Below are 13,373 nucleotides of genomic sequence, written 5' to 3' on the forward strand. Positions count from 1 at the left end.
TAATGAGCGTTTGAAATTCTGGAGGACCATAAAAGAACAGCCTTACTTACTTAAGGTCGCGCTACTGTCCTGGGCGGACCTAGGCCTCAACCAACATGCGTCTCCAGCAAGCTCGGTCTCTAGCTAGCTGTCTCCAGTTTCGCAGTTGAGGTTGAAGTCCTACCCCACCTGAGTGCGCCACCTGGGTAGCGGTCTTACTCTACTGCCACGTCTCTCGAGATTGCATTCGAAGACCTTCCGGGCTGGAGCGTTGATGTCCAGTCGCTCTACATACAGCCCATACAGTTCGACGTCATATCTTCTATTCCATTATTCATCCATGCAGACGGCACCAAAAATCACCTAAGACGCTCTCATATTTCTTTGACAGGGTCCAGGCCTCAGCGCCGTAACTGAGAACTGGGATGATGAGTGTCTTATATATGGTGATTTTAGATGCTCGAGAGAAGACCTTACTTCTCAATTGCCTTCTAAGTCCAAAGAAGCAGCGATTTACAAGAGTTATTCTTCGTTTGATTTCAGCGCTGGTGTCGTTGTCTGTGTTTATAGTGGTGCCTTGCCTAGGTAGAGAAAGTCCTTAACTACCTCAAAGTTTAAGCTGTCCATGGTGACGTTTTGTCCAAGACGTCGTCGTTCAGTGTCCTTTTTTGATGACAGCTGCATACACTTGGTCTTGCCCTCATTGACCACTAAACCCATCTTCTTCGCTTCCGTCGCAATGCCCAAAAAGCTCAACTGACAACACGCTTTGGTCTTTCAATTATGTCAATGTCATCTGCATATCCGAGTAATTGGATGGACCTTTGGAAGATTGTGCCTCTAGTGTTGACCGTTGAGTTTTGCACAATTCTTTCCAGAACGATGTTAAAGAAGTCGCATGACAGTGCATCGCCTTGTCTAAAACCTTTTTTGACATCAAATGCATCGGTAAGATCTTTTCCGACCTTGATAGAGCAGCGTGCATTTTCCACCGTGATTCTGCACAAACGGATAAGTTTGACAGAGATGCCAAAACTAGACATTGCTCGGTAGAGCCCTTCCCTATAGATGCTGTCATACGCTGCTTTAAAATCGATAAAGAGATGGTGGGTATAGATTTGAATTTCCTCAGTTCCTCCGTAGTGTGAATATTTGGCGATAGTGGACTTTCATGGTCTGAAGCCACACTGACAAGGACCAATCAGGTTGTTGACTAACGCCTTCAGACTTTCACATAATACTGCAGAGAGGATCTTATACGCAATGTTAAGGAGACTGATGCCTCTGTAGTTGGCGCAATTTAGAGGGTCTCCTTTCTTATGTATCGGGCACACTATGCTGAGATTCCACTCATCGGGCATGCTTTCTTCCGACCATATTTTGCAGATGAGTTGGTGCATGCTCCCTACCAAGTCATCGCCTGCTGCTTTGAATAGTTCAGCAGCGATGCCGTCAGCTCCAGCGGCTTTGTTTGACTTAAGTTTAGCTGTCTTCACTTCGTCAAGATCGGGTAGGCGGAATTGTTGATCTGCGTCGTCGAGGTTGAGTGGTTCTATCTCCCTTACAGCGGAATTGGGTTCGTCATCGCCGTTATATAATTTGGAGAAGTGATCTTTCCATATTCTCTGCATCGACTGCGGTTCTACTACGATATTCCCCTGATCGTCTTTAAAGGCTTCGGTTCGTGGCTGGTACCCTTGGGAGGTTTCTTTTACACTGTTGTGACATCCCTCTATCTCCTCGATCGCGCGCTTTTCTTGCTCTCTTCTTTTCCATCTAAGAAGCCGCTATTAATCTCTCCTCTTCTGCTCGTAGAGCTCGCGAGCAGCTCTAGTCTTTTTGTGCAGCGCCGTTTTGTATGCCTCTTGTTTCGCTGAGTTCGCTTGCTAGCATTCGTCGTCAAACCAGGGGTTTCGCTTTGATGACCGTGTGAAATCGAGCACTTCAGAGGCGGCATCTCTGATGGCTGCAAGACAATATTGCCACTGGTTTTCAATGCTTAATGCAGGCAGCATAGGACTCCTTAAGAGGTTATTAGAGACTCGATTGGAAAAGGACATGGCAGTCTCTTGCGATTGTAGCCGTCTAACGACGAATCTTCTCACAGAACTTCCTTGTTTTATTTTGGATCGGGATATCCCTACACGTACCTTGGCTTTAACGAGGTAGTGGTTCGAGTCAATGTTGGCCTCTCGAAATTTTCGGATATCCTGTATACTGGAGAATTGTGGTGCATCGATCGCAATGTGGTCAAGTTGGTTGACGGTTGATTGATCAGGAGATTTCCATGTCCCCTTGTGGATATTGGGATATTTAAACTGCATACTAGCTCCCAGAACGTCTCGCCCCTCAGCGAAATCGACCAGCCTGAATCCGTTGTCGGAGGTGGTGTCGTGCAGGCTGTATCTCCCTATATGCCACCAAAGATGTCTTCTCTTTCTAGCTTTTCATTAAAATCTCCTAAGACAATTTTAATGTCAAAGCCAGGGCACTACTCATATGTCTTGTCCAAGAGCTCGAAAAATATGTCTTTGGTGTCTTCATCTTTCTCCTCTGTTGGGGCATCGCTGTAGTATACCTCGTAGTCTTTTAGTTTGCGCTTGCCCAGTCCATCCCATCGCACTTCTTGGATGGCGGTAATATCTGCCTTGCAGCAGTTTAGCGCTTCCGCTAATTGTGCGGCTGCATGTGGTTTGTAAAGGGACCTAACATTCCACGTACAGATCCAAAGTTCGTTGTCCTTATTTCGTTTGCGTGGGTTGTCAACAGTGAATCCGTCCGCATCCGAGGCTTGTTGGTGCTTCGCAATTAAAGGTATTTTTTACGTGCACAGGAAGTCACCCCGACGGCACAACCCAAAACCTGGAGGGCCAGATCCTTAGTATAACTCCAAGGAAAGGGAGTCGGATAAACCACTTCTTACAGGCCCGGGCTCCAAATAAGTCGAAGAAGCCCTATAAGGTGTTCACTAAGTAGTTCAACCTTACTGGAAATGTAGACGCCACCGTTGATTCCATCTCGAGAATTCGTCCGGTGCCACCTCGATAAGGAGAGTTGCCTTAGCACCTCTTCCCCCATCTCTCGTTTGCTGCCCACACCAACTTTCCACTGGGGTTGGAACCCAATCTCCAGTTGAGGTACTAGGCACCCGATGTTCACCACGTGGAGGTGAGAGTAGGAGTTGATAGACAGAGGTTGGTTTTAAGAAAAACCTGTGGACGCTTGTGTCCTCTTGAATGCACATGTCTACCATTTGAAGTTGCCTTAATTGGAAATACATTTTTTGGCAGCTGGCCACTCAGATGCTAGAAACTTGCCTTACTTAAAAAGTCCCTTATGTCCCTGCCCATTTTTTCTTCTGTCTTCTACTGTCATTTTGTGGAGTTCAGACATTTTAAACATAACGACGCCATCAATAAAAATGGAAAAATGTCATTCTGCAAATAATTGATTTTGACGTTTCTGATCAAAAGTATTAATGTTTTGCTTAATTGTTTAAAAAATCTTATTTAGAAAAATTAAAATTTGATATTTCTTTAGTTGATAAACAATACTTACTGAATAATTGAAGAAGAGTAAAATTAAAGCAATATGCAACTAAGCGGGATGTACTGTTCCTATAGGTTCATGAAAATAGACATTTTTTAAAAATATTATTTTCGTTCGTTTGCAATATTTTCTCAGTAATTATTAAAATGAAAAGCTAATTATAAATAAATAATGAACAAAGCCAATACAAATTGTGTAAAAACAATAATATCGTAACAAAAAAAAACACTCAAACACCTTTTCATGCGATTGCAAATTACTTAAAATGTTTAATGAATTTTTATTTCTGTATGTGTGCATAGGATGTCATGTGTGTAAGGTTTGACCCACACACATGCAGATATTTAATTTATTTCATTAATTTTCTTCTTTTTTTCATGAAAATCCTACCACTAATTTAACAAGTTGATTGGTGAAGTAATTTTATTAACAAGTTTCTCTTTGATCTGGATTAAGTATTTAAACAAAAAATTAAAGAGAAAACATATAAAAAAATAGCAACCCCAACGATGACTTTATACAAAATTAATGGATTCAGTGAATTATAATCAAGCAGAATTTTATTATTCTACCGGAACCCACCGGAATTATGTCAATTCAGTTCAGTTTATTATCATCATCATCATCTTCAACACCAACTTCATCATCATCTTCATCGTCATGGTAATTATGTTGTGCTTCCATAATTTAAAATACATTTCTGATTGTGTTTGGATTTAATTTGGGAGTAATTTTTATTGTTGTTGTTTTAATTGTCTGACACTTAATCTGAAAAATTCAGCGGTCAATTGGTCGTCTGTCAAATTAAAATGGAATAAGAGAAATCCTGATCCCTTTAGCAATTCATTATCCCATATCCATTCATTTTGAGAAAATTGATTGATGGATAATGCCTAAGCCTTGATGTGGAATTCGGACCTAAAGGTGACAGTTCTTCCGAAAGTTCGAAATAAATCCAGGTCCCACATGACATATTAAACCAATCCACAGCAGTAGAACATTTAAATGGCGCCCAACAATTCCATTTTTTCCATTGGTAAATCTGCATATACATAATTTCACAGTTTACACAACGCAAATGTCAAAACCAACTGTCAAAATAAAAGTTATTCAAGCTTACAAATTAAATCAAATTCTTTTATTTCACAAAAAACTACAAATTCTTCCTTATAAACGGCAGGATACCCGGAACAGATGTATACACTCCGGGTTTTCCTTCTTTAGCGCATCCATCGCCCCATGAACTGATACCAATCATCTCCCGCCTGCTCTTTGCCAACAATCCTCCTCCAGAATCACCCTGACAATTATCCTTATTCCTCGCAGCTGCACACATTTGGTTCTCATCATTTCGGAAATTCCGATAGGCAAGTTGACAAGCCCGCCGATTTACAACTCGAAGGGTAACAGCTCGTAAGCTTTTCTTCCCCAAATCCGTGGTATCGGCATACTCTTGGTGGACACCCCATCCACAGATAATAGCTTCGGCGTTATCAGGTGATCTGCGTGTCGCCAATTTAGCTGGCTGACTTGATCGTGTGAATTTGATTGGTGGAGTGATTTTCAGTAAGGCAGCATCATTTTCATAATAATCTGCATAGAAGTCTGGATGTTGGATGATTTGTGTGACTTGATGTTTAATTCCATAGTCAGCATAACTCGAGCCATGACGAATGCTGAGGGATTCTGCAGTCTGTCCATCGGTGCAGTGTCCAGCGGTTAGGATGGTATCATTCGATATGATGGTCCCTCCACAAATGTGACTATCGGAATATCGAACCGAAACTTGATATGGACACATACTGATGTTGATTTCCTTGCCACCAACAATTCTTCCTTCAAGTGAAACATTGGAACAATTGACTAACTTAAATAAAAGGACAAAATACACTCCAAGTGTTAGGAAAGCCTCCATTCCGTATGATGGAATTAATTAGAAGTGACTAAAAGTGTCAAAAGCATATTTCATTTTTTTGTTCAGCGTCTGATAAGAGAATTTTGGGGGCTACCGTTTTGAACTTGTCTTTCTTATCTTTTAGATAAATAAATTTGAATAATATTAAATCCGCACAAGCGCCTATTTGTTTATTTATTTTTATCGTGATAAGGTTAAGCAATATTGTTTTAGACTCTTAATATAGAATTTAAATCTTAATGAGAAAATCTAGCATCAAGGTTTGTTTGAAAAACAGTAAACTTCTGTAAATTAAAGTTTCTTCCAAACAAAACTTTCTGAGGTATTGCATCAGACATCTGTTTAATTTGAGCCCTAGACGCATAAGTTAGGTTAGGTTAGGTTATAGTGGCTGTCCAATATGGAAACGGACACACTTAGGCCAGTTTAATGGCCCATTGTGATACCACATGAATCTTGAGGCTTACTCCTAAGCTCAATGGAACCAGCTTGAGTCCCTTACGAACGTTTTAAATCCAGTGTTGGCCAGATGTTTTTTGTGGCTTGACACGTGGTGATGTTGTTCCACCTGGTGCCTGCCCTCCTCGCAGCGTCTTGCATCAGCAACAATTTACAAGTAGTGATTGGTATACCAGTACTTGCCAAATGTGGTAGGATGGGCTGTACTGTACTGTTCCTGGCGAGTTCATCTGCCTTACAGTTACCTGGAATATCTCTATGGCCCGGCACCCAGCAAAGGTGAATATTAAACTGTTGCACCATCTCCATTAGAGATGATCCACAGTTATGGACTGTCATAGAGTTTGTAGAGAAAGAGTCCAGAGATTTGATAGCGGCCTAGCTGTCAGAGAAAATACGGATATCAGATGTTGATATCACGTTTTCTTTGAGCCAAGACAAGACTTCCTTAATAGCCAAAAGTTCCGCCTGGAACACGCTACAATGATTGGGAAGGCGGAATGAGAGACTTAATTTCAGTCGTTCAGAGTACACACCTCCACCAACCCCTTATTTGGTTTTCAACCCATCTGTGTATAAATGGATTGACTCATTCTCCAAGAATGTCCTATCCTCCCAAAAAGATCTGGTAGTTATAGAAATCTGGAAGTTTCTGTCGAATTGTAGTTGGGGTATGGTGTAGTCTGTGTGCTTTGGGATCGCCAAGAAAATCGCTTGGATTTGCTTAGGGCCTTCTTGTAGATTCTTAGGGATTCTTTGTAGGAGTCCCAATGAGAGCCTAGTCTTGCGGCTTTGGCCCGGTTGAAAAGTTTCCTGCATTCCTTCCTGAGCGAGTCAAGCTTTGAGGCCCACCATTGTGGTTTCCTCTTTCCTCTTATGTGTATAAGTGGACAAGCAATTTTTAGCCATCTGTTCGTAGGTGAGGTAAGGTCATTGACTTTGTTGTTAAGTTCGTTAGCGTTAGAGGAAGGACTAGATAGTCCAGGTTCTAGTAAACTCTGTTATGAGTTCCTGTATGAAGCCCAATCAGTTTTCCGATAGTTTCGAAAAGTCAATGGACTCGGGTTATCATCCACATTTATATTGAACTGGATATATCTATGATCAGAGATCATAGATGCGGCCTCTAGGTCTGCTAGGAATGTCTTCCACAGCGACAACCTCGAGCTCCAAACTTCACCTAACCGGCTGACAGCAAGCTTGTAAAGGCCACAAGATCTCTGGTCGCCACAAACCATGAGTTTGTCATGGCCTTGATGCCAACCCCCATCGCTTATGGAAGGAAGTGGTCCTGGAAGCTCTATCAAAATGCTCAAAAAGCCACCCGAGAGCTTAACCTTGACCAACTGCCACCGATCAGCCGATATTGTGCCATCATCATCGCTCCAGTCAATGACCGCAACCACGACTTTGCCCTTCGCGACGTCACTGAAACTGGATTGTTTCCTGATGGGATTCAGGGGGGTGCTGGTGTTATACACCCGAGGCCGTTTTGGTGTCGGTGCGGCCCTCTCAAGAGACCTTTCTCTTTTGGACGTAGAGTCTTTATTGGATCTTATTGTAGCAAGTATGCTTTTGGCCCATTCGACGCTAGTGGTTTGCTGCGGTGTCTTTTCAGCCCCCAATGAAGCACCAGAGGCCTTCAAGATTTTCGCCGCTTGCCGCCTTTGTCTATAAAGGCCTTTAGAGAGTTCTTCATTTCTGGAAGTATTCTCAGTACTAGTGGTATAGCCATTTTACACAACCCTGCCACTACTGAAATAAGGTATCGCTACCTTTTTATTCTCGTTGCTACCAGCAGCAGAGGATGGTCCATGGTTAGCTACTACTCCCTTCTCTGTGTTGGCCGCAAGAGATACGATCCGGATACTCCGTAAGAGACTGGACTATTTTTGAATTGAGCCCCCAGCCAGGCTGATCATCGGCACGGGTCGTTTAACACCTTAGATCCAGCCCAATAATAATGAGACGTGGTTGGGAAGGAAGATAAAGGGTGAGGAGTCAGTTGATGTTAATTCATCATTCTGACGTGTAAGGAAAAGATTGGGATTCGTTAAAAGCAATTCAGCTTGGTTACCTCGAGTGAGAAGGAGTATAGCAGATAGGACCGTTGCTAGCTTTTTCGCAATTACAAACGTGGGAGGTGGGATGGGAGTTGGTGACATAAGCTTAGGCTGGTATGCCTTGTTTATGTGGGAGTGGATGATGATTTTGGGAAGGTAGAGGGATAAGAACGTCCTTTAGTTTTAGGACTCATCTGGAGAAAATTCTCGAGAATCATTGACCTTACTCAGCTTCTACAACTCGACAAGTTTCACGTTCAGAGTAGAAGCCTAGACGCATCAACATGTTGGAAATATGCTCAGCTTGAGTAAACCTCGAAGACAATGAGACATTATTAAGCTTAAAATTTCTTTTGAGTGATTTTTTAAGAGCTATCCATGTCGAGATTTTCGCTATTAACATGAGCCTTAACAAAGCCCCACAAAAAAACGGTCCTTAGAACATGGGATAGCATAAAATACACTTTTCACCGAACTTGCCTCTCAATTAATCTATTGATACATGTGCCTGGTCGCATGTGGCAACGTCTAGTTGAATCCACATGTCTGTTTTGCGCATGGTTGTTAAACGGTATCGGTAACAGTGACGTTGCGATTTGAATTTTCAGAAATTCGACTCTTTGATTCCGAAAGCCAATAACCCGCTCTAACAGTGCAGTACTACAGAGAAATTTTTTTCTGGATTTCTCGACTTGAAATTCATTTAATCAGTGGAAGGGGGGGGGGGCACACGCTTAACATATAGACGAGTTTTTAATCACCGTGCTTAAAAACATTGTTTTATGTTCTGTAAAGGAGGCTACAAAAAATTAAATAACATAATGTGTAGATTTTTTTTTTAGATAAGATTTGATTTTTATTGGTTCATATTTTTTTCTTTTTAGAGATTGAATACAATATTTAAGATACATAAAATCGTTTGAGCATGCCAGATTGACAATACAATATAAACTCTATTTATGTGTTTGATAAAATTACATTTTTTATTTAATAGTTCAGTCTTTTTTGATGTTCAAATGGTAGACATGTGCATTCAAGAGGACACAAGCGTCCACAGGTTTTTCTTAAAACCAACCTCTGTCTATCAACTCCTACTCTCACCTCCACGTGGTGAACATTGGGTGCCCAGTACCTCAACTGGAGATTGGGTTCCAACCCCAGTGGAAAGTTGTTGGGGGCAACAAACGAGAGAGGTGGGAAGAGGTGTTTCAACTAAGGCACCTCTCCTTATCCAGACAGCAGAGGAGGAATTCCTGAGATGGAATCAACGGTGGCGTCTACAGTTCCAGTAAGGTTGAACTACTTAGTGAACACCTTAAAGTGCTTCTTCGACATATTCGGAGCCAAGGCCTGTAAAAAGCGGTTTATCCGGCTCCCCTTCCTTGGAGTTATACTAAGAATCTGGCCATCCAGGTTGAGGGTTGTGCCATCGGGGTGACTTCCTGGCCACGTAAAAAATTAATTTAGTTGCGAAGCACCAACAAGCCTCGGATACGGACGTATTCACTGTTGACAACCCACGCAAACGAAACAAGGACAACGAACTTTGGATCTGTACGTGGAATGTTAGGTCCCTTAGACGGCTACAATCGCAAGAGACTGCCATGACCTTTTCCGATCGACTCTCTAACAACCTCTTAAGAAGTCCTATGCTGCCTGCATTAAGCATTGAAAATCAGTGGCAACATTATCTTGCAGCCATCAGAGATGCCGCCTCTGAAGTGCTAGGTTTCACACGGCCACCGCAGCGAAACCCCTGGTTTGACGACAAATGCCGGCAAGCGGACGCAGCGAAACAACAGGCATACAAAACGAAGCTGCACAAAAGGACTAGAGCTGCTCGCGAGCTCTACGAGCAGAAGAGGAGAGAAGAACACCGGCTTCTTAAATGGAAAAAAAAGAGCATGAGAAGCGCGCGATCGAGGAGATAGAGGGATGTCACAACAGGAATGAGGTTCGTAAATTTTAAAAAAAGGTAAAAAAAACTTCCCAAGGGTACCAGCCACGAACCGAAGCATGTAAAGACGATCAGGGGAACATCATAGTAGAACCGCTGACGATGCTAAGAATATGAAAAGACCACTGCTCCAAATTATATAACGGCGATGACGATCCGAATTTCGCTGTAAGGGAGATAGAACCACTCAACCTCGGCGGCGCAGATCAACAACTCCGCCTACGCGACCTTGACGAAGTGAAGATAGCTATATCTAACCTTAAGTCAAACAAAGCTGCTGGAGCTGACGGCGACGCTGCCGAACTATTCAAAGCAGCAGGCGATGACTTGGTAAGGAGCATGCACCAACTCATCTGTAAGATATTGTCGGAAGAAATCATGCCCGATGAGTGGAATCCCAGCATAGTATGCCCGATACATAAGAAAGGAGACCCTCTAAACTGCGCCAACTACAGAGGCATCAGTCGCCTTAACATTGCGTATAAGATCCTCTCTGCCGTATTATGTGAACGTCTGAAGCCATTCGTCAACAACCTGATTGGTCCTTATCAGTGTGGCTTCAGACCAGGAAAGTCCACTATCGACCAAATATTCACACTACGGCAGATCTTGGAAAAAACCCAGGAGCTTCATATCGATACCCACCATCTCTTTATCGATTTTAAAGCTGCGTATGACAGCATCTATAGGGAAGAGCTCTACCGAGCAATGTCTAGTTTTGGCATCCCTGTCAAACTTATCCGTTTGTGCAGAATGACGATGGAGAATGCACGCTGCTCTATCAAGGTCGGAAAAGATCTTACCGATGCATTTGATGTCGAAAAAGGTTTTAGACAAGGCGATGCATTGTCATGCGACTTTCTTAACATCGTTCTGGAAAGAATTGTGCAAAACTCAATCGTCAACACTAGAGGCACAATCTTCCCAATGTCCATCCAATTACTCGGATACGCAGATGATATTGACATATTTGGAAGATCAAAGCGTGATGTCAGTGGAGCGTTTTTGAGCATTGCGACGGAAGCGAAGAAGATTATTCAATGAGGGCAAGACCAAGTATATGCTGTCATCAAAAAAGGACACTGAACGACGACGTCTTGGAAAAAACGTCACCATGGACAGCTTTCACTTTGACCTACCTAATGTAGTACCTAAGCACTACTATAAACTCAGACAACGACAACAGCGCTGAAATCAAACGAAGAATAGCTCTTGCAAATCGCTGCATCTTTGGACTTAGAAGGCAATTCAGATGTTAAGTCCTCTCTCGAGCATCTAAAATCACCATCTATAAGACATCCCGGTTCTCATTTATATCGCTGAGGAAAAATTCTTCTCGTGATTTTTGGTCCCGTACGCATAGATAGAGAATGGAGGAGAAGATATAACGACGAACTGTACGGGCTGTACAGTGACACTGACCTAGTTAGCAGAATTAAAGTCCAACGGCTTAGATGGCTAGGTCATGTAGAGCGGATGGACATCAACGCTCCAGCCCGGAAGGTCTTCGAATCCAATCCCGAGGGACGGCGCTGTAGAGGAAGACCGCGACTCAGGTGGGTGAGGACCTCAACCAACTTGGTGTGCGAAACTAGAGACAGCTAACTAGGGACTGAGCTGTCTGGAGACGCATGTTGGTTGAGGCCCAGGTCCGCCCCGGACTGAAGCGCCACCTTAAGTAAGTTAGTATCCTTTTCTTCAGATGTAGACTACCAACGCCAGCGTAAAATAATTTCATTAAATTCTGATCTTGACACCATTGTCCAATAGCGAGTCAAAAATAGTGTAAAATGTATTGCTTCAAAAATTCAATACTGTTGTCTGTCTCAAAAGCGTAACCCTCCCCTAATGCCACTATCTATTGGTGGTTCTTTCATTGAGGAGCCTGAATAGCCTTTAATTCTTTCGCCAAAAATGCTGCTAAGTGTTTAGATCTTTTCTGACGATTCAAGAAGTTTTTTACTCCTTCTGATCTAACTTTAAATTACAAAGCTTTAATTCATCTTAAACTCGAGAATAGATCTCATATTTGGGCGGGTGAACCAAAAACCTACTTAAGTCTTTTGAACAGAATTGAAAAAAAAGTTCTAAAAATGATATTCGATCGTTCTATTACTAATACATTTGCTTCTTTTGAACACCAAAAGTTTCATACCTATCACTGTTCTATCGCTATTTTCATAAACAAAGCTCCAGTGAAGTAACCAGTTGCCTTAATACTCGTTCTTCTAGGAACGCTTATCAGTTTACTCTCGTGTTTAATCATTATAAGCCTATTCGTAATCAGTGAGTCGTGGTTGAACAAGATTACCAAATAGACGGATGTCATTCTTCCTATTGGATGACCCATTAATAATCAAAATACACTATAAGAATTTCCCATGCTGAAAGATGCCATATTTGTAGTTGTTAAGCTTCTATGCGGCTGGTTATAGCCCTATCATTGGGGTCATCATTGAAAATTTGGCTTCGAGATTTAAAGCCAAGTAAGAGTCTGCAATGAAGCTTTTTTCTACTTAAAAAAAGTTATTTAAACTCGAACTTTTCTTTTGTTTAATTTTGAAATTTTTCAATGATAAAATAATTTTCAATGCACAACTTATTGTTGATTTCACGTTTTAGAACATAATCGTTCCACTGAAAGCGTTACTTTTCTTTGAAATCAAACGTGTCAGTTTTACTTTTAATGATCAACTCTAACTTTAAATGCTTGATTCCAATCAGGAAATGAATGGTGTACGAACAAAGCTTTTTTCACTCGCTCTGCTAAGATTTTAATCGCGAATGATCTGATTAGCAAATCTTCACTGATAATAAAGTATTCTACTTACGTTAAAACTAAAAAAGTCTTCGGAAAATTTGACCAACAAAAATTCGATCAAGAAAAAGCACGCAAGAAAAACAAAGATAAACTTTTCGGTAAGGTGGTCAGTGCTTGAATGCCCGATCCTTCTTTTATTTTCTTCTCTCTCTTTCTTGTTTTTAGGTTTTAGTACATTTTTTGTTACATTAAAAGATGGCCGATGATTTTTAGTGGCGGCAAATTTGAAAGTTTAAGAACTTTAGTACAAATTTAGGATCTTGACATTTTAAGCTATACTCGCAATGATTTCTTATTTACATTTAAGAATGTTTAATTTAAGTTAATACTTTAAGTTTTACATTTAAATTAAAGTTTAAGTATTAAAAATACTAAATTGAAAATAAATTTAGTTTTAAGCCAAAAGTTTTTAATTTATTTTTTTCTCCTAACAGGAAACCTTTGAATTTAGTCTTTCTAAAAGGTGGTAAAATTATTAATAATGTAATTATGAGTCATACCTTAAGGTCAAATAATCTGTAACCAACCTTATTTGACATATCTCTGTTTCAGTTTTTGACAAACTTTATCTTGGAAACATACTTAAATGTGAAATGAGATTTGACTGTAGAATGGTTTATTCAAAACCAG

At 41.3% G+C, this 13,373-nt stretch overlaps 1 protein-coding gene across 1 annotated transcript; it reads right to left on the reverse strand.

Annotated features, from left to right (window-relative positions):
- Window positions 1-4,644: 4,644 nt before the first annotated feature.
- Window positions 4,645-5,456, reverse strand: LOC129949483 (trypsin-1-like). Its single transcript, XM_056060978.1, has one exon. It carries the CDS (start codon window positions 5,441-5,443, stop codon window positions 4,682-4,684), a length of 762 nt encoding a protein of 253 aa, XP_055916953.1. The 5' UTR covers window positions 5,444-5,456; the 3' UTR covers window positions 4,645-4,681.
- Window positions 5,457-13,373: the final 7,917 nt, after the last annotated feature.

This window comes from Eupeodes corollae, chromosome 3 (genome assembly GCF_945859685.1).
Source record: "Eupeodes corollae chromosome 3, idEupCoro1.1, whole genome shotgun sequence".
Taxonomy (NCBI): Eukaryota; Metazoa; Arthropoda; class Insecta; order Diptera; family Syrphidae; genus Eupeodes; species Eupeodes corollae.

Excerpts from the sequence above, each read along its gene's own strand:
- LOC129949483 (XM_056060978.1), bottom strand. The coding sequence starts at position 5,443 with ATGGAGGCTTTCCTAACACTTGGAGTGTATTTTGTCCTTTTATTTAAG.